The sequence below is a fragment of the Pelodiscus sinensis genome, chromosome 23 (genome assembly GCF_049634645.1).
Source record: "Pelodiscus sinensis isolate JC-2024 chromosome 23, ASM4963464v1, whole genome shotgun sequence".
Classification (NCBI taxonomy): Eukaryota; Metazoa; Chordata; order Testudines; family Trionychidae; genus Pelodiscus; species Pelodiscus sinensis.
In genome coordinates, this window is record NC_134733.1 from 3659752 (window position 1) to 3687660 (window position 27909).

General features: G+C 54.9%; 1 protein-coding gene across 4 annotated transcripts in view; it reads right to left on the minus strand.

Annotated features, from left to right (window-relative positions):
- Window positions 1-27909, minus strand: part of ECE1 (endothelin converting enzyme 1) — a 117715-nt gene that overhangs the window by 39561 nt on the left and 50245 nt on the right. For all 4 annotated transcript variants that reach the window (XM_075906542.1, XM_075906541.1, XM_075906543.1 and 1 more), the window contains exons 3-4: window positions 15327-15465; window positions 13774-13986 (exon numbers count right to left, since the gene is read on the minus strand). In XM_075906542.1, coding sequence (XP_075762657.1) covers window positions 13774-13986; window positions 15327-15465 — 352 coding nt within the window. The remainder of the gene's footprint in view (window positions 1-13773; window positions 13987-15326; window positions 15466-27909) is intronic.

Here is a 27909-nt window from a genome sequence, read left to right on the forward strand (position 1 = left end):
GATGCCCCAGAGGGAGGGATCACAACAGGTAATCCTCACGAGATCCCTCCCCTGTCACCAGAGAAACAGAGGCTGGGGACACCATTCCTACCCATCCTGGCTAATAGCCATTCATGGACCTAACCTCCATGAATCATGGTTAAAATCCCCCTGGAATCCCAGTTAAAATCCCCGTCTCCCCCCAAAATCTGCACTGGCACTGCTGTTCATCCGCTGCTGGAGATGCCACGGAGCAGTCGAAGATCAGTAATTCCAAACTGTCCAAGCGGGCTGCTCATTTGTGCCTGTGACTTGCCCAGTCCCGGGTCCCCCCACTGCAGACGAGGAAAGCAAAAGCCCTTTCCCAGAATCCCTTGAAGGTTCTGCAGATGGGCAGGCTGCCTTTGCTGAACTGACTGTCAATGGGCTGGGCTCCTGGGGTTTGGTTTCCTTGCAGCTCTCACTCACTCACTTAACAAGATCCACAGGTCTGCCAGCTGCTCCTTGAAAGACAGATAATCAACTCTGCCTCTGGCCAGAGCAAGAGACTTGGGCAGGCCTTGAAAAAGAAGCCATAAAAGGGCAGGTCAGCTCTGAGCAGCCATCCATCCACTCCTCAAAGGGCCATCTCCCTCAGACTTAGGGCTGACAGTCTGGGCAGCTTTACAGGCTGTTGGAATCCACCAGGGAACATCCTTTGAGTAATCCAACCTTCCTTAAAATTAAATGGACAAAGCACTAGACCGTGCTCAATAGAGATCAATTTTGCACTGACCTTTCTGGACTGGACACGTGGCGTGGCCCAACAGATGTTCTCTGACTCTAACTTCTACAATCTGTTACCGTTCCCTCCCCTAAAACTCCATCACCCTACAGCCTACATCTCACGGGGGAGGACCCAGAGGCAAGACCTACTGAACGCAGGACCGCAGCCTGCACAGCAGTGATGCTGTCCACTAGGATTTCCACGTATCTTTCGAACAGAACGTAAGCTCCTACTGCAATGTGGTGGCCAAGAGCACTAACCGACTCTTTCAATGTCTCAAAATGCAGCGAGTCAGAGCTGAGAGGTAATTTCACCTCTCTATACAGCAGTACTGAGACTGAATGGTGCATCCAATTCTGGTGCCCATGTTTTAAAAAGAATATTGACACATTGGGAGAGGCTATAGAGAAGAACAACAGAAATGATTAGAAACAGGAGTACGATGCCTTACAAGGAGAGAAGGAAGGAGCCCCACCTGTTCTGCTTATGAAAAAGAAGTGACTTGATATGAACAGCTTCACAAGAAGAAAGCGCCCGCTACTAAAAGGCTTTTTAGTCTAGCGGAAGGCAGAACAGATGTAATTGACTTTAAATTAAATCCAGATGCATTCAGGTAAGAAATATGGTGCACACGTTTAACAAGCAGGGTGATTAACCACTGGCACCAACTCCAAAAGGAAGTGGTGGATTCTCCGATTTTAGTTTGAAAATCTGTATCCATTCTAGAAGATGCTTTAGTTAAACCCAAATTTGGGGGCTCATTATAGGGATAACTGAATGAAATTCTCTGGCGAGTGGGATGCAAGAAGTCAGACCTGCTGATCTAATGCTCCCTTCTGGCCTGAATTCTACAAAAGTAACTTTACTGGCTATAGTGCAGTAAAGGCTGATGTAACACAGTCACTTTGGCTCCAAATCCCTTTAGAAACTGCCTCACACTCACCCATCTGTTAGTAGGACAGACTCTCAGCAACGAGGACAGTTAGGGGAGGGGAAGAAAAGGTATCAAAAAGGAGATGAACGATAGTGAATGTAAATGATTTAAATGCCCCCCAGCCCTCCTTTAAGGAGAAGAGAAGATTTTATGTGCTGCAATTATGGGAAACATTGAATTTAAGAAAATAAAGATACAATGGAGGTTGTAGAGCAAGACAAATAATAATAATTAACAATCTTTATATATGCTATTCTATTCTATTTAATACAATTAACAAAACAGTTATGGCTACGTTTGCTTGCAATATAGGATTCAGTCACTAGATGGCTCTGTGCGATGCTCAGTGTACCAAACAAGATGCCAAGGTCCTGGTAAACAACAGAGACAAAGCTGGAACCCAGACTGCAGCAGGGCCCACGCTCTGGCCCTAGCACCCCCCAGACTATAGCGCCCCATCACAGAAGAGTGCAGAGCAGTGCTCCATTGGCAGTTCAAAGTGGCCCTGAGCTGTAGCTGGGATCCAGTCCCCTTTGAACCTCTTGGCCCCCGGGCAGTTGCCCACTTTGTCTCCTTCCTCTGTCCCCAGGCCTGCCAGGCTGGTAGACGCTTGATTGTGTAGAAGGGAGGTTGTTGCTACGTTCTATATCTCCGCAGAGCACTATGCAGCAGAGAACTCACATGGCTTTGCGCATGCCTCAGCCTGGAACAGTCATGCATCAGCCAGGGATATAAGAGCCTAGGCGAGTCAATGCCTTTCCTGGGTCTTACTGCTCCATCTCTTCCCATCCCTATTCTGACGGTTCTTGCAGGCTCCCACAGCAGGATTTAAAAGCTGAAAAGTGAAAAGGCTTCCAGCTTGCCAGAACTATTAGCATAACACTAAACATGTGAAAGAGCCAGTAAGTGGCAATGAAGCCATTTACCAGGCATGTGCCAACCCAGTGGTATATACTAAGGTGTTAAAATGTGTTTAATTAAGTAACCCTGTAACTGCTGTTGGCTCCTGCCTATTCCCAGCCACCTCGTATGCTGTTTCCTCTGATACAGCGGCAGCAGTGTGGGGGTGGGGACACATCAGTTAACTGTTTATGTGGTTACACTTTCACATCCCTAATATATACTGTGAATTTCTGAATTTACTGACAAGCACAGTGGTGCATTACTGTCATATATCCACAGGGCCTTAGCTTAAAATTTGCTTTAAATATTTTGTTGCTGAACATTCTAAAAATCACATCTCTAAAAAAAATCCTTGTGTAGATTTTGCACAATCTTGAATTAGCAGTCTAGTTAAGATAGCTGATTCAAAGTGGGAGGAGTGCTCCAGTCAATGCCGGTAACCCTACTTTCACGAGGAGAAAGGGAAGTCAAAGAACTTCCTGCAGCATAAACAGCACCGACAGCACCAAAAGCCGAGTTATGCTACTTCAACTTCAGCTACGTAATTAACGTGGCTGAAGTTGCGTATCTTAAATTGACCTTGTCCTTTTAAGTGTAGATATACCCCCAGATAGCTGGACAAATGAGTTCCCCTTTATTTCTGATCTCAGTTTAAGAGAACCAAAATCTGTACCTTAATGAGATATAAAATCCTTTGTTACACCTAAAATCTTTGGAAACATATTTTTAACATAAACATATGGTGAAATTTCATAAACATGCCTATTGTTATGGAAATCACAACAAATAACTTCTAAAAGCAACAAACTTTATTATGAACACATTAAACCGCTCTGATTGATTAATTTAAAATAATGTCTTTGTTCCAGTTTGTTAAACATTTTAATAATCTGGAATGATTATTTTAGGAAGGCTTAAGAGTACACTTACAATATAAAATCAGATTAGAAATACTGATTTCAGAAAAGAGAAGAGTTGCATTATTTGTTCCATAATATTTAATGTTGTACTCACCAGGACAGCTGACTTCCCTTGCTCCAAAATTTTTGCAAATAAATCTCTAACTAACTTCCGGGTATATATAAAAAACCCGTGACTGACATTTTTTATTCCCAAATGTAGTGTTTTTAATTAGGTACCTTCTGCATGTCCAGTCTTCACAATCTGGTCTGCAGTGAAAAGCATGCTCCGTTTTTTAGAACATAAGAACTGCCATACTGGGTCAGACCAGAGGTCCATCTAGTCCAGTAGTCTGTCTGCTGACAGTGGCCAGTAACCAGGTGCCCCAGAGGAGGTGGACCGAAGACAACGATCAAGCGATTTGTCTCCTGCCATCCACCTCCATCCTTTGACAAACAGAGGCCAGGGGCACCATTCCTTACCCCCTGGATAATAGCCTTTTATGGACCTAACCTCCATGTATTTATCTAGCTCTTTTTTAAACTCTGTTATAGTCCTAGCTTTCACAGCCTCCTCTGACAAGGAGTTCCACAGGTTGACTGTGCGCTGTGTGAAGAACTTTCGCTTATTAGTTTTAAACCTGCTACCCATTAATTTCATTTGGTGTCCTCTAGTTCTTGTATTATGAGAACAAGTAAATAACTTTTCTGTATTTACCCTCTCCACACCACTCATGATTTTATATACCTCTATCATATCCCCCCCTCAGTCTCCTCTTTTCTAAACTGAAAAGTCCCAGTCTCTTTAGCATCTCCTCATACGGGACCCGTTCCAAACCCCTAATCATTTTAGTTGCTCTTTTCTGAACCTTTTCTAATGCAAAAATATTTTTTGAGGTTAGGAGACCACATCTGTACACAGTATTCAAGATGTGGGCGTACTATAGTTTTATATAGGGGCAGTAAGATATTCTTTGTCTTATTTTCTATCCCTTTCTTAATAATTCCTAATATCCTATTTGCTTTTTGACTGCTGCTGCATACTGCGTGGACATTTTCAGAGAGCTATCCACGATACCTCCAAGATCTCTTTCCTGATTAGTTGTAGCCAGATTAGCCCCCATCATACTGTATGTATAGTTGGGGTTATTTTTTCAAATGTGCATTACTTTACACTTATCCACATTAAATTTCATTTGCCATTTTGTTGCCCAATCACTCAGTTTGGTGAGATCTTTTTGAAGTTCTTCGCAGTCTGCTTTGGTCTTGACTATCTTGACTATCGTTCGCAAACTTTGCCACCTCACTGCTTACCCCTTTCTCTAGATCGTTTATGAATAAGTTGAAAAGGACTGGTCCCAGGACTGACCCTTGGGGAACACCACTAGTTACCCCTCTCCATTCTGAAAATTTACCATTCATTCCTACCCTTTGCTTCCTGTCTTTTAACCAGTTCTCAGTCCATGAAAGGACCTTCCCTCTTATCCCATGGCAACCTAATTTACACAAGAGCCTTGGTGAGGGACCTTGTCAAAGGCTTTCTGGAAATCTAAGTACACTATATCCACTGGATCCCCCTTGTCTTTCTTTTTTGGAAAGAAATTGTAGAAGAGTGGGTTTTTTTCAAATTTTTAGAACATAAGAACGGCCTACATTTGGGCTTCAGGAATTTGGCTGGAAGGGATGAGCAGGGAGGAGGAGGCCAGGGAAGAGGCAGACAGTGGTGGGGGAGGGGGAGCAGAGCCAAAGGCCCAGCTTCACCCACTGCCCATTCAGCTTGTGTACAAAAATACACTCAAACAGAATAAAATGCTGTGGCTTACTGGAACTCTGTGGGAGCAGAGTCGGCATGCGCTCACTCCTCCCCCTTCCCATGTGGCTAGTGGCCTCAGCTGGGATAATTTCCTAGTGGCTAATCCCAGCCACAGAATTCGGTTCCCAAGCCAGCTCTGATTTCCTACCGGTTTCACTGCGAGCTGAAACTTCATCTCAGGCCACCCTGATGTTCCTGCCATGATGGCTTGTGCAGGGTGGGGGTCCCTAAAGTGCTTTCGATTTGGGAGGCGTCTCTTGCCAAGCCCCCAGAAGCCACAGAGCACCATCGGGGCGAGCAACTGTCCTGGGATAGCACTGGGAGCTTTGTCGCCAGCACACGTGTTTGTTATTAGCACTGCTGGTTTCATTTAACATTAGCAGGTCAGATTTCTCTGATGCCTGCCATCGCCCTGGGACGTCAGAGCTAAGGCTTTGCTCCGGGGTGCGGCAGAGTTTGGTCTTAGATTACAGACCTGAGAGATTCCACAGACCCCAGAGGGGGCAGCTGGAGCCAGTCTGCCGGGTCTCCCTTTCCCAGTCCTGTACAGAAACGCTCTGCTTGCTGCCATTCCCTTGGCAGCCTCGTCTGGGTGCAGAAGTGAGGCCGTGGCCCGGGCAAACGGGGCCCTCGCAGGCGGCAGCAGATCAGAGACTGGCGGAGCACAGCCCTGCACCTCACCTCTCCAAGGAAGCAAAAACTACCTCACTTCCTGCCACTAAGCCTGCTCCTCTGAGCCAACAGCCCTGCAAGGACCCGGCTGCCTGCACAAACACTGCCTCCCTCACCGCCCCAGCTGGGCAGTGGGTGTTTCCCCACGCAAGGCTCGCTCTGCTAACGGGAGCCTCCTCCCCCGCCGCAGACAGCACTTTCTGCTGGTTGAAAGTCACCTCCCTGTTTTCCCTTGGCAGCCCGACTCTGAGCTCCCCCCCGGCTCAGAAAGCTACCTCTGGCCAGGAGCAGCAGCCCACAGCAACATGATGGGCAGTCCCAAAGGCAGGCGGGACCTTTGAGCCGGCCCAGGTTCATGCCAGGTAGAGCCAGGCTGGAGGGATACACGTCCCCACCTCCATATCCCCCGCAGGGCCTGGCTGCAAACGTAACCCCCCGAGGGGGCTGGCCGGGGCCGCTCCTTGGGACAGATGGCAGCTGTGCTGCCACTAGAGAGCTGAGCTTCCTCTGGCCTCCAGCCCACTGCGGGGCCAGGTGTTTCTTGCCAGCACTCGCTGCGGTTTGCGCTCATTGACCCAGCGGTTCTCAAGCAGGGGCAGGAGCAGCACATGGGGTGGGGGCACGAAGGGTCACATGCCCCCATTGCCATGGCAAGGAGGCCAGAATAAGCTCCTAAGAACTGTCAGATGGGGTCAGAGCAAAGGTCCATCTGGCCCAGTGTCCTGTCTGCCCACAGTGCCCAAGGCCAGGCGCCCCAGAGGGAATGAACAGAACAGGCAATCACCCAGTGATCCCTACCCCGTCGCCCATTCCCAGCCCTGACAGACAGAGGCCAGGGACGCCATCCCTGCCCATCCTGGCTGACAAACATTGATGAACCAAACCTCCATGAATGTATCTAGCGCTTTTGTGAACCCTGGTAAAGTTCTGGTTTTCAGAACATCCTCTGGCGAGGAGTTCCACAGGCCGACCGTGCGCTACGTGAAGGAAAACTTCCTCTTGTGTGTTTTAAACCAGATACCTAGCCCCAAGCAGTAAAGGCTGGGGGCTCCCACGCTCACTGGCAGTGGTGGGATGTGGAGTGACCTGGTCCCCAACTGCTCTGCTCCCCCAGCTCACAGCTGCATCACATGGGGGGTGGAGGGGGTGTGTGTGTCAGGAAGCAAAGCGATGTGGTTGAGAGAGGGCCGAGTGGATCCCGCTGGGGTCAAGTAGCTACACTTCCTGCAGCTGTCTGTGCATGCCAGGGCGGGCACAGCACTGCTGCCAGCATGAGGTCCCTCCGCCCCCGCTAGGCCACGCTGCTCAGGAGAAGGGGCTCAGGGAAGGGATGGAGGGGGAGGGGTTTGGGCAGGGCCCGGGGTGGAGTGGGGGTGGGAAGAGGTGGGGCCCTCTCCTGGGCTAGGGGTGGTGCAGGGAGAAGTCACATGACCCCCCTCTCTTGAGTCCCTCCCCAGCAGTTGCCATGGACTTGGGGTATGAGCCTAGCTTTGCAACAGGCGACAGCAAAGCCCTCGGGAAGTCAGGCCAAACTAACATTTCATGCCGACAGTGCCGTATTTATACCACGCCGTATCCTCCACACTGAAATACGAGTACACTAGTTACATTCCCATTCGTTGCACGTCCGACCTCCCTCTGCCTTTCCCTTAGGAATTCCCCACCCCCTTCCCACTGCAACTTACCCCCATCCCGGGCAAGGCTGCGTCACAGAAGGGGGGTGTGCGCAGAGCCAGGGCGGCGAGGGCTGTAGGGAAGCAGGCGTGTAAGAGGGGCCCTCTCCCCAGCCGGGCATGTGGCATTTCTCCTCCACTCCCCAGGACACCTCCGTGGCCTGGCAGCGAGGCTGCAGAAAGGGCTGTAGGACAGGAGTTAGTCCCCCCCGGAGAAGCCCTGCTCCCAACGCAGGAGATGTGGGGGGCAAGCTGAAGTCGGGTGCAGGTGGCCAGCGAAAAGGGGCCGTGGCCAGGGTGGATCTGTGCCCTGGATGTTTCTGCTCCTACAAAGAAAGCCGTGCGGTATTGAAGCAGTCACAGGTTGGCGCAGCCCCAGCGCCACATGATCTGCCCCCAAATCCGAACCAGGGGAGACCTAAGCAGCCGTCCTCTGACCCTGCCCCCACACAGAGCATGGGGCATTAGCCTGGGAGAGGCTCTAGGTTTATACACAAGGAGCTCAGTCCAAGGGATGTGTGCGGGGGCAGGCCCTGCCAAGGGGGCTGGTATGAGGAGCTGAAAATAATGGTACTGTCCAGTCTTTCCAGGTGTCCCAGGAGCACGTCCCCGCATGGGGCCCTGCAGCCATCCAGGGGAGTCCTGCAACGCCCACCCCAGGCGCTCAGGCTGACCCAGCGTGGCCTTCCACGGGGCCACTGAACTGCAGCTCTGCATGGGGTGAGAGACATGGGGCTCTGCCCAGGCCACGTGCCAAGAGGCTTCCGTAGCCGGGAGGGTCTGCACGGCCCGCAGAGCCTGGCCTGGATTGTTATGCCCCTTGAATCAGGTTGGCAGCTTCCCCATTCAGCTCCCACCATGGTCCATGAAACAAAGAGATTCTCTGCAGCAAGGGGGCGGGGCCTCAGACTTGCTGTGCAAACTCTCCTCCTAGACAAAGCCAAGAGCAGAAAGGTCAAAAATCCCGGGGGCGTAAAGCAGGAGGAAGTGTGGGGAGGGCTGGTTTGTGGCTGAGCCCACAGATGCCACGTCTGAGACGGCGGATCACGAGCTGCCCTGGCTGGAGCAGGCACAGGAAAGAAACTAACCCCCCCCCTCCCCGGGGGCCTGTGGCAACTGCTCGTTTAACATGTGGGCAGGGAAGTGCCCCCGTTCCAAGGAGTCAGAGGACAAAGCCCCGGCAGAGCTACTGAGCTCGGCTCAGGGGAGCACCATGTCTTATGGGACCCCCACAAGCCCTTGCTCTTCAACACTACCATCGGGGGCAGGGCGCTGCTCCCCTGCAGCTCAGCACCCCACAGAGGGGCTATGTCTACACTACAGGGTTTCTGCGCAAAAACCCGCAGAGCGTCCACACCTCAAGCGCGTTTTTGTGCAAGAAAATCTACAGTCAATCGACAGAACAGAGGGGTTTTTGCGGTGCAGGTAAACCTCCTTCCACGAGGCATCACTCCTTTCTGCACAAGAGTTCTTGCACAAAAAGGTGTGTGAGGACACTCAACAGGGGTTTCTTGCACAAAAAGAACCTGTCACAAAAAGCACAGGTGCTCTGATGGCCGTTCTGTGAATTCTGGGAATGGCCATCAGAGCTTTCTTGCGCAAGAGCGTCCATGCAGTGTGACACTCCCGTGCGTGAAAGCACATTTTGCGATGCGCTTTTGAGGTGTGGATGCACTTTAGCGCAAGACGTTTTTTGTGCAAGAACTCTTCCACAAAAGGCTTTTTGCACAAAAACCCTGCAGTGTAGACAAAGCCAGGCAGCTTCCTCCACTAGTCCCCATGAGACACTCCCATCTCCCTCTTTGGGCAACTTCCCACTCACCCAGAGCCACAAGAGACAGGGCCACGGAGCAGCTTGGCCATATGCTCAGAGCCGCAGCCTGCAGCCACGCGGGCCGGGTCCCCCGACTTCACAGTGAGGGCTGGCCGGTGAGCATTCCTGGAAGGGGGATTTGGCCTGCCCCACGGTGCTCCTGGCTGTACCAAGGCTCCGGCAGCCTTGGGACAGGTTGCAAGCGCCTGTGCAGGGCAGGATTGGGGGGCTCCCCTAAAAGTTTCAGCTCTCCTGGCTCTTGGTGTCAGGGGGGGGTATGTCTACACTACAAAGTTAATTGGAACTAGCGGAGCGCTTAGTTCGAACTAGGTAAACCTCATTGCACGAGGACTAAGCCTAGTTTGAACTTACTAGTTCGAATTAAGGGCTGTGTAGCCCCTTAATTCGAACTAGTGGGAGGCTAGCCCTCCCCAGCTTTCCCTGGTGGCCACTCTGGCCAATACCAGGGAAATTCTATTGCCCCCCTCCCGTCCCCAGACCCATTAAAGGGGCACGGGCTGGCTACGGTACCCGTGCCAGGTGCAAGCCTGCCAGCACCCAGCCAGCAGACCCTGCACCTGGCACGGCTCAAGCCAGCCACCTGCTGCCCCCCAGCCCTCCCCCTCTTCCCGGGGCCAGGCTGGCGGCTCCCGGGAGCTTGCCCTGGACCACAAGAGGCGGGCACCCGCCTGGGCTAGTGCGGACATCGTGGACCTCGTCCACGACCTCCGCACTAGGCACAGGAAAGTGGCCATCTAGGGCAGGGGAGCTGCCAGCCTGGCCACCAAGGAGCAGGTGTGCATGAAAATCAAGGTGGTCCACTGAGACCCCCAACCCTGAGCCTTTAGCTTACAATGGCCGTACTGGGTCAGACCAAAGGTCCATCTAGCCCAGTAGCCTGTCTGCCGACAGCGGCCAACCCTAGGGACCCTGGAGGGGATGGACCGAAGACAGTGACCAACCAAGCCATTTGTCTCGTGCCATCCATCTCCAGCCTTCCACAAATTTTGGGCAGGGACACCACTCCTACCCCCTGGCTAATACCACTCCATGGACCCAACCTCCATCACTTTATCTCACTTCTCTTTAAACTCTGTTCTAGTTCTAGCCGTGTCAGCCTCCTGCAGCAAGGAGTTCCACAGGTTGACTCTTTGCTTTGTGAAGAACAACTTTCTGTTACTAGTTTGAAGCCTGCTACCCATTCCTTTCCTTTGGTGTCCTCTAGTCCTTCTATTATGGGAACTAATGAAGAACTTTTCTTGATGCACTCTCTCCACCCCACTCATGCTTTTATAGACCTCTATCCTTTCCCCCCTCAGTCTCCTCTTTTCTAAACTGAAAAGTCCCAGTCTCTTTAGCCTCTCTTCATATGGGACCTGTTCCAAACCTCTGATCATTTTAGTTGCCCTCCCCTCTCCCACCCTCTCTCTTCCCCTCTCCCACCCCCTTTTCCCAGTCTCCCCCAGTTTTGTTCAATAAAGAGAGATTCTATTTTTGACCACACGTTTTCTTTATTTTGTACATCAGGAAGGGGGGCTAGGGAAGGGTAAGTGGAAGGAGGTGAGGGAGGAATGGGGTTAAGAGCCCCCGATGGGGAGGACTGGGCTGGCTCTGCGGGCTTCTGGGGGTGGAAGCTCTCCTGCAGCCCCCCAATTGCCCCCTCTCCCTAGATGGTAGCCTGCGGCAAGTGCAGCCGGGCTGATGGCCGAGTGCTGTGATGTGCCCAGTGTGGGCACTCAGGGCACTCCAAGACAGGACTGCTTTGCAAGCGGGGCACCCCTGAGAACTGTCTGTCTGGGGTGGGGGTTGGGTCCCTTTAAGCACAGCCCTCGGCTAGCCTGAGACAGCAGCTCCACGCTCTAAGTCCTCCTCTGATGCCCTGCCGGCACTGCTTCCGGCCAGCCTTAACCCCGGTTCAGGGTCCACTTAATGTGGACATGCTAGTTCGAATTAGCAAAACGCTAATTCGAACTAGTTTTTTAGTCTGGAATCGTTAGTTCGAATTATCTTAGTTCGAATTAACTAATTCGAACTAAGTTAGTTCGAATTAGCGCTGTAGTGTAGACATACCTGGGGAGACTGCTGGTTACACTTTAGGGCACTTAGGTCTTTGGCCAGGGCCCACTGTTATTGTCAGGGATAGGATTTTGTAAGGTAAAATTTGGCAAAATTTACGGCTCAGCCATGGTAAAAATGTACAAAATCAGGGCCGACGGCAGTAGCCCAAACATTGTGCTGGGCACCAGCAGGTTGGCACTGATGACCTACAGGCTGCGTGGCCCACGAGGCAGGTTGGGGGATGCTCCTACTCTGAGCCCCACTGCCTGGGGCTGAGACTGAAGCTCTCACAGACCCCTGGCAAAGTCATGGAACGCGCAACGTCCTTGTCCAGATCCTTAATTATGACAGAATCCCAGCAGGAAAAAAAGCCCAAACCACGGCCCTCTTGTGACACATCCCTCCCTCCCTGCATCTCACCCTGGGCCCTTCGTGTGGAAGATCCAGAAGGCATTGGAATGCAAAGCCACGTCTGCTTCCAGCCAAGCTCCCTCTGGGAAGTGACGCCGCAGGGCTGGTCCTGCCCGGCTGCAGAACATGCACGTGCAAGAGGCCCTCGCGCAGAGGTGGAAAGAGACTGCCTGGTCCGGGCCCATCCCGCGGGCAGGGAGAGCCTTGCCCAGATGCTACAGCGCTGAGGGCATGTCAGAACAATCAGCTCTCTCTGAAGAAGCAGATCCACTGGGACCAGCCTGTCCTGGTTCATGGACTCAACCTCCCAGAGTCCCAAGAGAGGGTCAGTGGAAGGGCCTCTCCCCAGTCCCTTGCTTTCTCCAGTAGCCAAACTCTAGCATTGGTATAAGAATACAAGAACGACGTACAACGGCCTCCTTTTAAGGTCTGCAGGCCTCTGTTTCACCCTTTTCTCCTGATCGGCCAATGTCTGCCTTGCAAACAAGTTGTGACTTCTAGTAACTCTGCCGGCCTGGGCCTGGAATGCTCCGTGCATTGTCTGGTGGGGGTGAAGAATGCACGAGAAAGTTGCCGCCCAGGTCCAGATGGTCAAAAAGACTCGAGAGACCCGGAGACGAGGCGAGAGCATCCCTGGTGCCCGAGGCTGAACGAACGAGCAGAACAGACGAGGGATGCAATAGCGTAGTCGATGAACCGATAAGCGAAAGCTCATAGGTGAATGCTATAGACTACATGCATTTCCCTCTCCCTCTCTCCCTGCCAGTACACTTTTTAGCAGACTGGCCAGCAGCCTGGCTCAGTCCTGGCTTGCGACGGGTCCAGCACCTACCCCTGCTGCGGCTCTGCATTTCAAGTGCATTGAGAACCAGGCAGGCAGCCCGGCTCAGTTCTGGCTTGTGCCAGGTCCGGGAGCTCAGAGCCCCCACTAGACAGGAGCTGCTGCCACCCTGCGCCGCTGCCTCTTTCTCAGAAGCAGCAGCACAGGGCGACAGGCAGCTGGTCCGTGAGGGGAGCTGGTTTTTAAATCGGCTCCCCTCGTGGACCAGCTCCCACCCGGCACCCCCACGCTGCTGCCTCTGATACACTGGCTGCCCCACCCCCGGGGACTATAGAATAGTCAGCTAACCAATAAAATGTCATGAGGTTACTCGACTGGTCAATTAACCGATATTTAACATCCCAAGAACAGATGAGCCCTGGAGACAGACTTCAAGGGTAACGGGGGGGGGGGGACCCCAAGACTGACATATCAGGGATTGCACCCAGACACTGCAACGCCCATAGCTTCAACTGGGATCTCACAAGTGTAAGATGGAGCGTTCTTGCCACGACACGCTGGGTTCCGTCTTGCAATAGGATTGACTTGAGCCAGGACAGACGGGTAACTAAGAACGTCAGAGCAGCCAGACTGGGTCAGACCAAAGGCCCATTCAACCCAGGGTCCTGTCTGCCCACAGCGGCCAGTGCCAGATGCCCCAGAGGGAGGGAACAGAACCGGGAATCATCAAGTGATCCCTCCCTTGTCACCCATCCCCAGACAGAGGCTAGAGACACCATCCCTGCCCAGCTTGGGTAGCAGTCACTGATGGACCTAACCTCCATGAACCGATCTAGCTCCTTTCTGAACCCTGTTCAAGTCCTAGCCCGCGCCGCATCCTCTGGCGACGATACAGCATCTGCAGGACGTGTGTGTGTGAATACCCACGCTGCTTCTCAGACTGTGTTTTGAATAAACATGCCGTGTTGCCTTTTCCCTGGGAAAGACCCTGGGTGCCTCTTACGAGCACGACACGCTCCCGCCAGCGAACGGCCGCCCTGCCTCCCGCTCAGCACGCAAGACGACACTCACCGAGAAGGTGCTTCATGACTGCCTGGTTGTGCTCCCAGAGGTTGTTGAAGGTGCCCCAGCGGGAGTGGCCATCGGGCACAGGGTTGGCCTTCATCCACCCTCCGCAGGCGTACCTGAAGAAATCCTCGCAGGGGTTCACTGCCCGGTCCAGGGAGCTCAGGATGGAGCTGGTCACGGAGATGCAGGGTTCCGTCAGGCACACCCTGGGTGGCCCTGGAAGCAGCAGAACATGGGACCATGAGCCACCCTGCAGCCACCCCAACAGCTCGGCCTACTGCCGAGGCGGGAGACAGAGCTTGCTGGGAAGGTCCCGGCACCAAGGCCAGAGACAAACCCAGTGGAACAAGACACGTCCGGTTTCCGGGCCCACATACAACGGGACCTTTGGGCTACTTCTCTTGGCAAGTTCGTCTCATTCCTCGTCCCTCCCTCCCTCCCTCAGCTAGCACCTCAGCTCCAGCTGAAAAGGGTGTTGGGAGTGGGGGGAGTGCCTCTCCAATGATGCTACAGCGGCTCACAGCAGGGCCAGGCACTGCAGGAGGGAGGGCGTAAAGCAGGGGTGGTCAATCATTTCTGAGCGGGGGCCTCTTCAGAAATTGTTCAAGTGGCCCTGGGCCACCCCGGAAGGGGCCGGACCAGGACACTTCCCTGCTTCCCCACCCACAGACCCTGACTGGTCTCAAAGTCTTTGCCCCCCAAAGAGAGAACCGCCAGCTGTTCGGAACCGCCAGCTGTTCGGAACCGCCAGCTGTTCGGAACCGCCAGCTGTTCCCTCCAGGCGCCTGTGCCCTGGCAGTGGGAGGAGGCTTTGCGTGCTCCCCCCTGCTGCCCCCAACTCAATCGCGGCCTGAGGCGGAGGAACACGCGAGTCTCTCGCTACCTGCCCCCGTCCTGCAATGGGGCGTGGCGCTAAGCGTCCTTGCAGGGCGGGAGGAGACGTCAGGCGCCCCAAGCCCTGATTGGCCTGGGGCGGGGGGAGCACGCCAAGTCTCCTCCCGCCCAGCCCCCACCCTGCCAGGAGCGCGCGGAGGCAGGACGGGAGGAGCCTTTGCCCTGATTGGCTTGGGGGCAGGGAGAGGGGCAGGGCCTCCGCGGGCCGGATCAACTTGCTTGGCTGGCTGGGTCCAGCTGGCCGAGGCCCTTTTGCCCACCCCTGGCTTAAAGCTTCTCCTCTGCTAGCCCCACCCACTTCCTACCCATGCTGGGAGCAGCCCGGAGCAGCCAGGGGACTGTCCCTCCAATTCCCGTGGGGAGGGGAGTCTGCACGTTCTTTGCAGCTCCTGAGCTGGCCCGGACGGCTCCCCTCTGCCCCGCCCACGGGAGCGCAGTGCCGGCTGCCCCAGAGCATGGCGCCCCCCTTCCAGCCACATTTCCTCCAGCAGCTGCTCTCAGCCCTGCCTCGGGAAGGACCCAGTTGCGGGGAAGGCAAATTAGCTGAGGCCACTGATAGCAGCAATGGCGACTGAGCTGAGCGGTGACCCCAGCTGACTTCCACAGCACCTGCCGTCCCGCGGCGCCCCCGGAGCCAGCGCCCGTGCGAGGGAAGGACTTACTGTCTCTGTACTGGAACCCCAGGGCTAAGACACAGGCCAAGAGGCTGAGCACCAAAACCACCACCAGCACGAGGAGGCGTTTCTCGCCGTGAGAGCGCTCTGTCCAGCAACTCCTGCTCCCGGAGCCACGGAAATTGACCTGGGGAGGGAAAAGGAAGGGTCAGTCCCATGACTCCCCCACAGCGACAGGCACGTCTGCAGCTCCCCACTGCGCCCAAGCCCCTCCCGGGGTCTAAGAAGGAAATGCCCATGTTCCTGTTCCTCAGTACTTTAAGTGACACTGTTCAGACTCTGCCCCCCGCCCCGCCCCCACGCGGATGTGCCAGTCACACAAGGTAGCGTGGGGCGTTTATTTAAAACCATCTGAACGTTTGTGGCCGGTTTCTCATGCACCAGCAGCGGGGAGCTGTCCCACGCAGGCACGACTGAGCAATCGCTCGCAGGGCAGCCGTGCGCCCGATTCTTTGGGCAGGGCTGAGTCGGGGGCGTGGCGGGGTCAGTCCCACTCCTGGGTCCCAGACCCGTGTTCGGTCCACAATCGGCAGCATTACCCCGTCAGCATTTCGTGGAGGGCTGTCCCTTGGCAAGATGGCTGTCAGGACAGATGCCCCGGTCAGCCTGGGCTGGGTTACCAGTCCTTCCAGCGACCAGCTGGACTCTCCGGTTGCGCAGGGAAGGGAGCCCACACACTCCCTGTTGGAGCGCCTCACCTTGCCCCTCCCTTGGCAATGCTGCCATTCTCTTTGCCAGCATCTCCCACGCTGACCTTATGGTTGTAACTCCTCTCCGCCTCCCCCCAAGCTCCCCTGCCGCTCGCCTCCTCACTCTCCCCACGGGGGAGGCTTTTACAGAGGTCCCGTGGCTGCCTGAAGCCAGCTCAGCCCTTACTTGCTGGAGAGCCGCCCTGTCTCAGCTGCCCCTAATTAACCAGGGCTGCTGCTATTTCTCCCCCTTCTGACCAAGCCCTCCCACCTGCCCTGCCGCAGGGGGAAGAGCCATGTCAAGCTTGTGAACTGGAAAGAACTCTGCACGTCACCAGAAACCAACAGGAAGGGAGGCACAATCAGAGGAAACACAAGCAGAACACGGGCAACTGGAATGTTTCAGACCTTGGCGTGTCTAGAGCCGTCATCACCTGCTCCCAGGCAGGCGTGTTTGGGGAGTTTCCAGCAGTCAGCTGGGTGAGGAGGAGTTTCCAGGACCTTGGCTGGCTCTTGGATCCGCCAGGCCCAGCTCCTTTGCCCAGCAGGTTCTCCAAGCCAGAGATGGGCCCGTGAGTATGTTTTGTTACCTCCCTGCTGTTCCCTAAACATTTCCAATAGACTGGAAGTCACATAAAGGAAAGGCTGGAGAACAGGAGGCAAACAGTAGCTTTGCAGGGCTCCCTGCTGGTTCATGGGTAACTGATTAGGCAAATCCCTTTACTTCGATGAAATGGAAAGCTTTCTCCTATTGTGGGCCACATAAAGATGTGCATGCGTATGTATGTACGGACCGAGCCGTCCGTCGACGGATGTCAGCTTCTATGAGCTGCGGGTGGGCAATTTAACCCAGTCCTTGATCAGCAAATCTGATGACAAATGTCACATAAAAATTTGCCATCTGCGGGTGCTGGGCACTCTTTCTGGATCCTCCACTTTTTTTGTACTGCCTGGGTTCCTGGACTCTCCAAGCGTTTGAAGGGCTGTAGAAGTTTGTTGCCAGAACATTCTGTCCAGAGCTATGATTTCCAGGTCACTGGGGGATGTGCTGCATGACTTCATGTTGGCCTTTAAAATATCTTGATAATGCTTATGCTGACCACCCATCGAGCGCTTTCCCTGGACAAGCTGGCAATAGAAGACCATTTTCAGGATCCGTGCATCCTCCATCCTCATAACGTGACCAATCGAGTGACACTGTTTGTTCATAAGCATTGCTTCCATGCGCATGACTGTGACGGCGCGTTGGGTTCCCCCGTCTCCTGCACCCCGAAATGGCACAAACAGACTGCACCAGCCGGTGGAATAGAGGAAGTTTATTGCCTCTCCAGGATACAGCACAGCACAGATGGAATCTGGTCACAGAGCTGGGCTAGGATGCCTCAGGCTCCCTTGAGTTGGGGGGAGACTGGGCCCCTAAACTCCAGCCCCTTTCCCTAGGCTGTCTCCTCCATGCTCCCAGCCAGCCAGCAACTAACTAACTCCTTCCAGCCCTGCCCCCCAGCCAGGGCCGCATTCTACCTTCCTTTGTTCCTCTCCATGGGGGGTGTCTGGTCACTGGTTTGCATAGTGACTCATCCTGTTTTGCTGGGTCATGGCCCCCACGGCAGCCAGTGGGGGTTACCCCAGAGCCAGCAGCATAGAAACCAGCCAGGTACCCCCACTACGTCACAATGACACCACACAGCCAAAGGACTTCTGGGTTAGGAATTTTGTCCCAACAATTCACGTGGGCAATCTTCTGAGACAGCACATACGGAATTGATTGCATTTCAAAACGTGGTGGCGAGAGATGGTCCATGACTCCAAGCCATACAGCAAGGTCGTCAGGACAACTGCCTGATAAACTTTTACCTGCAGGGGAAGTTTAATACCACAGTCATTCCATAAGCACTTGGTCAACCTTCCGAAGACAGTGCTGGCTTTGGCTAGTTAAGCAAAGTCTTCACCGTTTATGCTGGAGGACTGGATGCTTCCAAGATAGCAAAACTTATCAAGAGCCGTAAGGACAGCGTCAGCAGCAGTGATCGCTGGACCGCAGGCCTCTTTCCAAACAGACTGGGCCATAACCTCGGTTTTCTTGAGGCTCGTAGTGAGCCCAAAATGGTGAGCAGAAATAGCAAAACAATTAAAAAGCTTCAAAGCATCTTCAACTGCTGAGTCATCAGCAAATAGATAGTTGTAGTGAACACTTTGGTGTGAGCCTGAAGGTGAAAATGCTGCGGTCCATTTGGAACAGAATAGGAGAGCCCAATGCATCATCCTTGAAAGCAACTAACAGCGTCATCCAAAAGTAGATGCAGAATTGTTACTTCAAAAGGTGCTGATGTCTCTCCGTTGCTAAGGAGGCGACCCAGCATTCCATCACGAAGGACCGATCTATACTGAAACATTAAAACACAGGAAGCCGATTTGTCCATGTTTCTTTTGACTGCATCGAACGCCTTGGTCAGATCGATGAAAATCACATCGAGATCCTGATGTTGCTCTCTGCATTTTTCTTGGATCTGCCTGGCTGTGACTCGACCAACATGGAATCCACATTGACTTTCAGGAACGATGCTGTTTGTGAACACATGTAATGGCAGCCGGTTGTAGAGGAAGCAGCCAGGATCCTACCAGCTCTAGACAGTCGTTAGATGTCCCGGTGGTCATCCCAGCATGCACAGTCAGCTTTCCTCTCGGACATGTGTCCAATCAGGGCATCACTGAAGTCTTGGAGCACTTGCTCTTTTTCACAAATGCTGATAAATCAATGGGGGAGGCGGTGGATCAGCTGGCCACCACCAGAAGGCACAAGTCTCTGATGGGATCATGTCACTGCCAAGTGACTTTCCAGATTTCATCTGCTTCACAGTTTTTGTACCTCCTCAAGAGCGGGCGGTAGAACCAGCTGCGAATCATTAGCCCACCGGTGTGTCTCTTCTGGAATGCTGAGCCAGTGCCTGGTTTCACACAGTGAAAATGTTCAGCCCAGCGGTCAAGGATCTTGGCACGGTCTGCAATCGGCGTGCTGCCATCGGCAGAGCGCACTGGGGTAGCGCCAGCCATGCACAGCCCATAGGCTGCCTGCAGCCCATCACAGAATGCTCTGACATCTCGTCTAGCCAGACGTTTGACTGCTTTACATTTCCACCAGGCCTCCTTCACTTGCCAAGTTGCTCTGTGTGTGTTCACCTGCTGGAAGAACGTGCTTGCAGCAGCAACTAGGCTTATCAGATAGTCAACGTGACTACGCGCATCCCTCCCCGCCCCGCACCCGCTGCCTCTGCATCAGAGGCAGTGGGTGGGAAGCAGGAGCTGGTGCTGAGGGGAACTGGCTTAAAAGCTGGTTCTCCCCAGCACCATCTCCACGGTGCCGCCTGACCCCCCCTTGCTGTGATGGGGGTGGGGCCAGGGGAGACTGTCACGAAGCAGCCCCTGTGTGAGGTAGTGAGGGTGTTGTCCACTCGTGTAGTGCGGTGTTCACTCTCTTGCTGCTTTTGAGGAAAAACTTGCCAGTCTAGACACAGCCATAGACTTTAAGGTCAGAAGGGACCATTATGATCATCTTTAGCGTTAAGAAATGTCTCTCTTTGACATGAGAATGTAGGGACAGGGCTGTGATGCCCTCCCCTCCCCCCACGCCTTACGAGAAAATTGGCTTCTGAATAGGAATATGGATAACTCAAAGACACTTTATGCACAACAGGGCACGTAACAGATAGATTCTATAGTTACAATCTGCTGGATCTCTATATCCTGGTTTTGTGCATGTACCATTCTTGTGTGTGAAGTTAGAAAGATGAAGTGTGAATCTGCTTATAGACTTAATGACTCGGTGATCAACTCAAGGCCCTGCAAATAGCCTTCTTTGTCCTGGGAGCCCAAATGGTGGTTGGTCCTAGGAAGACATGCGACCATAACACCGGGTACTGGAATCCGTTTTGAACCTGATATTTTGCCATGGGAAGGTGGGATGCCAAACAAAGGATTCCCACCCTGGGTGAAAGTCTATAAGCAATTAGCTTTCATCTTCAGCTGGCTTTGGAAGCGGCCTGGTCCTTCCTAAGGGGATGCAGAAGAACTCTGAAGAAGGCTGTAGACCCAAATCAGAGGAAAAGAACCACTCTGGGTATGTCTACACTACCCCCTAGTTCGAACTAGCGGGCGTAATGTAGTCATCCGCAATTGCAAATGAAGCCCGGGATTTGAATTTCCTGGGCTTCATTTGCATAAAGCCGGCTGGCGCCATTTTTAAATGCCGGCAGTTCGAACCCCGTGCCGTGCAGCTACGGAGGCTTCTGTACTCGTGGAATGAGGAGTACAGCTAGTTCGGATAGGAAGCCTAATCCGAACTAGCTACTCCGTGCCGTGTATAGCTGCGCGGCACGGGGTTCGAACTGCCAGCATTTAAAAATGGCGCCGGCCGGCTTTATGCAAATGAAGCCCGGGAAATTCAAATCCCGGGCTTCATTTGCAATTGCGGATGACTACATTACCCCTGCTAGTTCGAACTAGGGGGGTAGTGTAGACAGACCCTCTGACTTGAAGCTTATTCCTGAAATAAGAACAGCTGTTCAGGGTAAGAATTCGCATGTTTCTTAGAGGACCAGAACTAGCTCTGTATTTTCTATTGGTACTTAATAACACTTGTGTTTATTATCAAGCCCAGTGTAAACAATTGTTTCCTGGGGGGAGCACTCACTGTGCATCTCTCTCTTTCATTGATTACGAGAGTTTCCGTTATGAGCTTTCCCTGGGTAAAACTTTTGCACAGAGAAAGCTGGATTTAGCTGGGGGGAAGGGGTTGGTCTCATTTGGGGGTTGGTTTCCTGGGTTCTGAGCCCTAGAACTGCGTCTACCCGGAGCTGAGCTGGTCCACTGTCTGTGTTGCTCTGGGGGAGGGGGGTTACCCCATCTCTGTGCCTTGGCTGGGGGAGACCAGAGGATCTGGCCCAGCTGGACAGGTGGTGGGGAGCCCCAGAGAGCAAAAAGACGTGTCCAAGTGGCAGGATCAGCACACTGGAGAACAATCTCAAGGGGACGTCTGTGATTGCACCCCATAACAAGGGTATGCTGGTGCTGCAGCACTGAATAAAACCAGAGATGGAAGGGACCTGTGAGAACAATGGTGGGGAACCTACGGCCAATGGGCTGGATCCAATTACCAGCTTCCCTTGATCCAGCCCGTGGCACATGCTCAGGGTTTAGCTGATCGCCATATTTGGGGTCGGGAAGGAATTTTCCTCCAGGGTAGATTGGCAGAGGCCCCGGAGGTTTTTCGCCTTCCTCTGTAACATGGGGCACAGATCACAGCTGGAGGATTCTCTGCATCTTGGGGTCTTCAAAGTATTTGAAGGCTTCAATATCTGAGCTATAGGTGAGAGGATTATTCTAGGAGGGGTGGGTGAGATTCTGTGGCCTGCACTGTGCAGGGGGTCAGACTAGATGATCATAATGGTCCCTTCTGACCTTAAAGTCTATGAGACTTGGGGTTTCCCTTCCCCCTGCAACGGGACGAGCCGGTGCTAGTGCCCTAGCTCTGCAGGGCAGGGTGGCTGCAGTGGTGCTGACGTGCCAGCACCGACTCGCCCCACTGCGAGGATGGGGGAACTTAGGGTCAGTGACCCCCAACCAACCACAGTTTCCCCACTCCTGTACTGGGGCATCAGTTCCCCAAGCCAGGACCGTTCCCTATAGCACAACTTCGGTTGTCACTGCTAGGCTGGGGGAGGAGGCTGACTTGCAGCCTGGCGCCCAACACCAGCCTCCATTCCTGCTGCATAAGACATGTGCAAAAAATATCCAGAGTCAGTAAATCCAGGGTGTTGATTTCACAGAAACGCAAACAATTGGCTATACCCTGCCAGGACTGGGCTCTGCAGGTGGGCACGGGGCCAGCGCCATGCAAATCCCTGGGCTCTGTTTGTGGGCACGGGGCCAGCGCCGTGCAAATCCCTGGGCTCTACGGGTGGGCACGGGGCCAGGGCCGTGCAAATCCCTGGGCTCTACGGGTGGGCACGGGGCCAGGGCCGTGCAAATCCCTGGGCTCTGCAGGTGGGCACGGGGCCAGGGCCGTGCAAATCCCTGGGCTCTACGGGTGGGCACGGGGCCAGGGCCGTGCAAATCCCTGGGCTCTGCAGGTGGGCACGGGGCCAGCGCCGTGCAAATCCCTGGGCTCTGCGGGTGGGCACGGGGCCAGCGCCGTGCAAATCCCTGGGCTCTGTTTGTGGGCACGGGGCCAGCACCGTGCAAATCCCTGGGCTCTACGGGTGGGCACTGGGCCAGCGCCATGCAAATCCCTGGGCTCTGCGGGTGGGCACGGGGCCAGCGCCGTGCAAATCCCTGGGCTCTGCGGGTGGGCACGGGGCCAGCGCCGTGCAAATCCCTGGGCTCTGTTTGTGGGCACGGGGCCAGCGCCGTGCAAATCCCTGGGCTCTACGGGTGGGCACTGGGCCAGCGCAGTGCAAATCCCTGGGCTCTGCGGGTGGGCACGGGGCCAGCGCCGTGCAAATCCCTGGGCTCTACGGGTGGGCACTGGGCCAGCGCCATGCAAATCCCTGGGCTCTGCGGGTGGGCACGGGGCCAGGGCCGTGCAAATCCCTGGGCTCTGTGGGTGGGCACGGGGCCAGCGCCATGCAAATCCCTGGGCTCTGCGGGTGGGCACGGGGCCAGCGCCGTGCAAATCCCTGGGCTCTACGGGTGGGCACGGGGCCAGCGCCGTGCAAATCCCTGGGCTCTACGGGTGGGCACGGGGCCAGGGCCGTGCAAATCCCTGGGCTCTGCGGGTGGGCACGGGGCCAGCGCCGTGCAAATCCCTGGGCTCTACGGGTGGGCACGGGGCCAGCGCAGTGCAAATCCCTGGGCTCTGCGGGTGGGCAAGGGGCCAGCGCCATGCAAATCCCTGGGCTCTGCGGGTGGGCAAGGGGCCAGCGCCGTGCAAATCCCTGGGCTCTGCGGGTGGGCAAGGGGCCAGCGCCATGCAAATCCCTGGGCTCTGCGGGTGGGCACGGGGCCAGCGCCATGCAAATCCCTGGGCTCTGCGGGTGGGCACGGGGCCAGCGCCGTGCAAATCCCTGGGCTCTACGGGTGGGCACGGGGCCAGCGCAGTGCAAATCCCTGGGCTCTACGGGTGGGCACGGGGCCAGCGCCGTGCAAATCCCTGGGCTCTACGGGTGAGCACGGGGCCAGCGCCGTGCAAATCCCTGGGCTCTACGGGTGAGCACGGGGCCAGCGCAGTGCAAATCCCTGGGCTCTACGGGTGGGCACGGGGCCAGCGCCGTGCAAATCCCTGGGCTCTACGGGTGAGCACGGGGCCAGCGCAGTGCAAATCCCTGGGCTCTACGGGTGGGCACGGGGCCAGCGCAGTGCAAATCCCTGGGCTCTGCGGGTGGGCAAGGGGCCAGCACAGTGCAAATCCCTGGGCTCTACGGGTGGGCACTGGGCCAGCGCAGTGCAAATCCCTGGGCTCTGCGGGTGGGCACGGGGCCAGCACAGTGCAAATCCCTGGGCTCTGCGGGTGGGCACGGGGCCAGCACAGTGCAAATCCCTGGGCTCTGCGGGTGGGCACGGGGCCAGCACAGTGCAAATCCCTGGGCTCTGCGGGTGGGCACGGGGCCAGCGCAGTGCAAATCCCTGGGCTCTACGGGTGGGCACGGGGCCAGCGCAGTGCAAATCCCTGGGCTCTGCGGGTGGGCACGGGGCCAGCACAGTGCAAATCCCTGGGCTCTGCGGGTGGGCACGGGGCCAGCGCCGTGCAAATCCCTGGGCTCTGCGGGTGGGCACGGGGCCAGCGCCGTGCAAATCCCTGGGCTCTGCGGGTGGGCACGGGGCCAGGGCCGTGCAAATCCCTGGGCTCTGCGGGTGGGCACGGGGCCAGCACAGTGCAAATCCCTGGGCTCTGCGGGTGGGCACGGGGCCAGCGCCGTGTAAATCCCTGGGCTCTACGGGTGGGCACGGGGCCAGCGCCGTGCAAATCCCTGGGCTCTACGGGTGGGCACGGGGCCAGGGCCGTGCAAATCCCTGGGCTCTGCGGGTGGGCACGGGGCCAGCGCCGTGCAAATCCCTGGGCTCTGCGGGTGGGCACGGGGCCAGCGCAGTGCAAATCCCCGTTCGATAACGCCCAGTAGGAACCGGGACGCGACACTTCACTCTTCAGGGCATTTCCAAGAGCCGTCCGAAGCAAGTGTCACTGTCTCCACTGTGCGGAGGGGGACACTGAGGCCCAGAAAGGGAAGCGCTTCCCAGCTGAGATGCATTCTGGTGCCCAAAAGCCAGACATGGAAGCCGAACAGGTGAGCCGCCTGGCTCGAGCTGGGTACAACGCAACTATCGCAGACCGAGCCTGCTAACGGGGGGGCCCAAGGGCATTCGGTGCTGACCTGACTCTGACCCCTCTGGCAAGACTCCCATCGCAGTCCAAGGAGACGCATGAGTCTCCCCGGGTCCCCCTCCCAACGCTGCTCTCTCCAACAGCCCAGGGCAGACATCCTGGAGGTGCTGGTTGCAACCTCACCATTAGGGTCAGCCTCCGTGTGGCGTATCCTGGACACCAGCCTCTGTGTGGCGTACCTGCCCCAGCCTTGTCTGCAACCCAGAGACCCAGCTCCATAGCTCAGGGGCACGAAAAAACAAGCCCCAGAGTGAGCCGATACGCCACCCTACCACCCTCCAGCGAAGAGCGCTGGGCAGAGGGTCGCGCCTGCCCCGGTCGTGAAGGGCGAGCCCCTGGCATTAGCCTCGGCAGTGTCACTCGGCTGATGCCCTGCTGCCGTGGCGTTTCGAGGGCAGGCGGGTCCTTCCTCTAGGAATGGAGTTTGAGCTAAATGTGACAGCTGAGTTTGAGCTAAACAAGCCAACCAGGCCCTATGGGAAATGCAGCATCACACACCACCTTATAGGGCCTGGTTTGTTGATTCGCTCACTCAGCATCCAATTCCTGTCCTCAGAGAGTAACCAGGCCTGCTGCACCAGAAAGGGCCCAGCAGCGGATCTGCAGCACTTCCCTGTAGACACAGGTAACCCGCCTCCCCAAGAGGTGGATGGGAGAATTCTCAGGTCAACCTAGCACTGTCTACACATGGCCTCAGGCCAGGTTAAGTCTATTGGTCCAGCGGTGGATTTTTCTCATCTCTGAAAGGACATAACTGGGTCAACTGAATTTTCTAGCCTAGGCCAGTCTTATTGGTCCCAAATGATTTTAACGATGGAGTAGAAGAGCCACTCCCAGCTTCCATATAATTAAACTTAACTCAAGCCTTGTGCATAGGCTACATTGGAAGAAATTAGGTTTAATTACTTCATTTAACCGCAGTATCTAAGCCTCCAGAGAGCTTAAGTGGTGCAACTTTGAGGGAGGTAACCCAGCCAGTCCCTCCCTTTCCTCTCAAGCTCATTTGCATCCAATTAAACCCTATTGCTTGCAATGGTCCGGTGGTGGGGAGAGGGGACACGTGTCAGGAGATCTTACGGGCAGGCATCTTGGCCTTCCTGTCACGGCCTGTCAGGACTGTGGCAAAACACGATACGTGGCACAGGGGTGTGACATGCTCTCCCTGGCACTGCTACCTCAGCACTGCCAGGGAAACTGAGGCACGAGTGCAGCAGAAGCCCTTGACGCATAAAGCCAGCGCTTGCCCTGCCCCTTCTTTCCCTCGTACCAGCCTCAAACACAGACCCTAAGCTCCACGATCACCGGCAAGCCAAGGAGCAGATTCCCCGGGGCAGTCTGGCTGGTGGCTGTTGCTTTGGCCACACAAGGCAGCTGATAAGCCCGGCAAACAGCCAGTGTGTGCTGGGTGCCCTGCTGAATCTGGCCTTAGGCCAGCCGCTGACAAACTAGTAGAGTTGGCAGAATGGCGCGTCAGCACACCGGACGGGGCACACACTGCCGCCTCGTTGGCTTTCTGCTCAGTGGTAATGTCTGGCACCCAGGCCACAAAACCCAAGAACCATGCGCCACTGAGCGCATGCAGCCAAGGTATTTACATTGTCTGCTCTTTTTGTTCTGTATTTGTACAGCTCCAAGCACCCTGGAGTCCTAGACCATCACAGGGCTAAGAACCACCACACAGAATCATAGAACACTAGGACTGGAAGGGACCTCAAGAGGTCACTGAGTCCAGTCCCCTGCCTCATGGCAGGACTCAGTACTGTCTAGACCATCCCTGATAAACATTTATCTAACCTACTTTTCAGTATCTCCACAGATGGCGATTCCACAACCTCCCTGGGGAATTTATTCCAGTGTTTAACTACCCTGAGAGTTAGGAACTTTTTCCTAAACCTCCCTTGCTGCAGTTTAAGCCCACTGTTTCTTGTTCTATCCCCAGAGGCCAAGATGAACAAGTTTTCTCCCTCCTCCTTACGACACCCTTTTAGATACCTGAAAACGGCTCTCATGTCCCCCCTCAGCCTTCTCTTTTCTAAACTAAACAAACCCAATTCCTGCAGCCTTCCCTCATAGCTCATGTTCTCTAGTTAATCATTCTCGTTGCTCTTCTCTGGACCCTCTCCAATTTCTCCACATCGTTCTTGAAATGCGGTGCCCAGAACTGGACACAATACTCCAACTGAGGCCTAACCAGCGCAGAGTAGAGCGGAATTCTGACTTCTCATGTCTTGCTCACAACACACCTGTTAATGCAGCCCAGAATCATGTTTGCTTTCTTTGCAACAGCATCGCACTGCGGACTCATATTCAACTTGTGGTCCACTAAAACCCCTAGACCCGCCACATGCCTACCCTCAACTAGCTATTGTATCAGGGACTTTATAATTAACCCAAATCATGCTAACAAAATTCCTAATTAAAGCTGCACTTCAATCTGAGCTGAACTTTGACTCGGGATTTCTAATTACACAACTCCTCTAACGCTGTGACTAAGTCGATGCACTGTCGAATTTCTTTCCTTCCTCCTAGCTGCGGTGTGTCTGCGGTTAGCCTGTGCGGCCATGCAGCGCTGTGAGTAATGGAACGCAGCAGTGATCTACAGACACCAGAGTCTAGTCTCTCACTTCTAATACCATTAGCTCACAGACATTTACCTTTCCCCACCTCTAATATCATTAACTCACAGACATTTACCTTCCTTCCCCCCCCCCCACCCCCTGTTCTGAAATGTGATTTGTCCTTTTCATATGTGTTCATTTTTTTTAATTGTATCCTTTGGTATATATGGCTGTGACTATTTTCTTCCACTATTTGATCTGAGGAAGTGGGTCTGGCCCACGAAAGCTCATCACCTAATAAACCATCTTGTTAGTCTTTAAAGTGCTACATAGTCCTGTGGAGAAGGTTGTGCGGGTGGTGTTGAGGCAAGGGCGTTGGATCCTCCGGCCATGGGACGCTGTCCTAGGCACGAGGGCTGCTACTGAAGAGAGGGAAGAGCATCTCCGCAGGCAGCTGGCTCACCTAGTGAGGGCTTTGAACCAGGTCCTCTGCGGGACGGTGACCTGAGCTGATTGGGGAAGTGGGATGTGGGGAGGAAACACAAGGAGGAGGGTGCTACACTGAGCAGGTCGGGCAGTCGCCCAGTTGTCTTGGTGCCTGCCCATGAATGCCCAAAGCCTGGGAAAGCAGCAGGAGGAATTGGGAGACCTGGTGCAGTCAAGGAACTACGATGTGACTGGACTCGCAGGGGCTTGGTGGGTAACGCGCCTGGAGCGCTGCCATGGAAGGGGCTAAGCTGTTCGGGGGGGACAGGCGGGGGAGCTGCCCTGCCCGAGAGAGCAGTGGGATTGCTCAGAGCTCCAGTACGGAACTGGAGAAAAGCCGCTTGAGAGTCACTGGGTTCAGATCAGAGGCGGGAGCAACACGGGTGATGTCCGGGGGGCACCTGCTGTCGACCACCAGACCAGGAGGAGGCAGACGAGGCTTCCTCTGGACAACTAACAGCCGT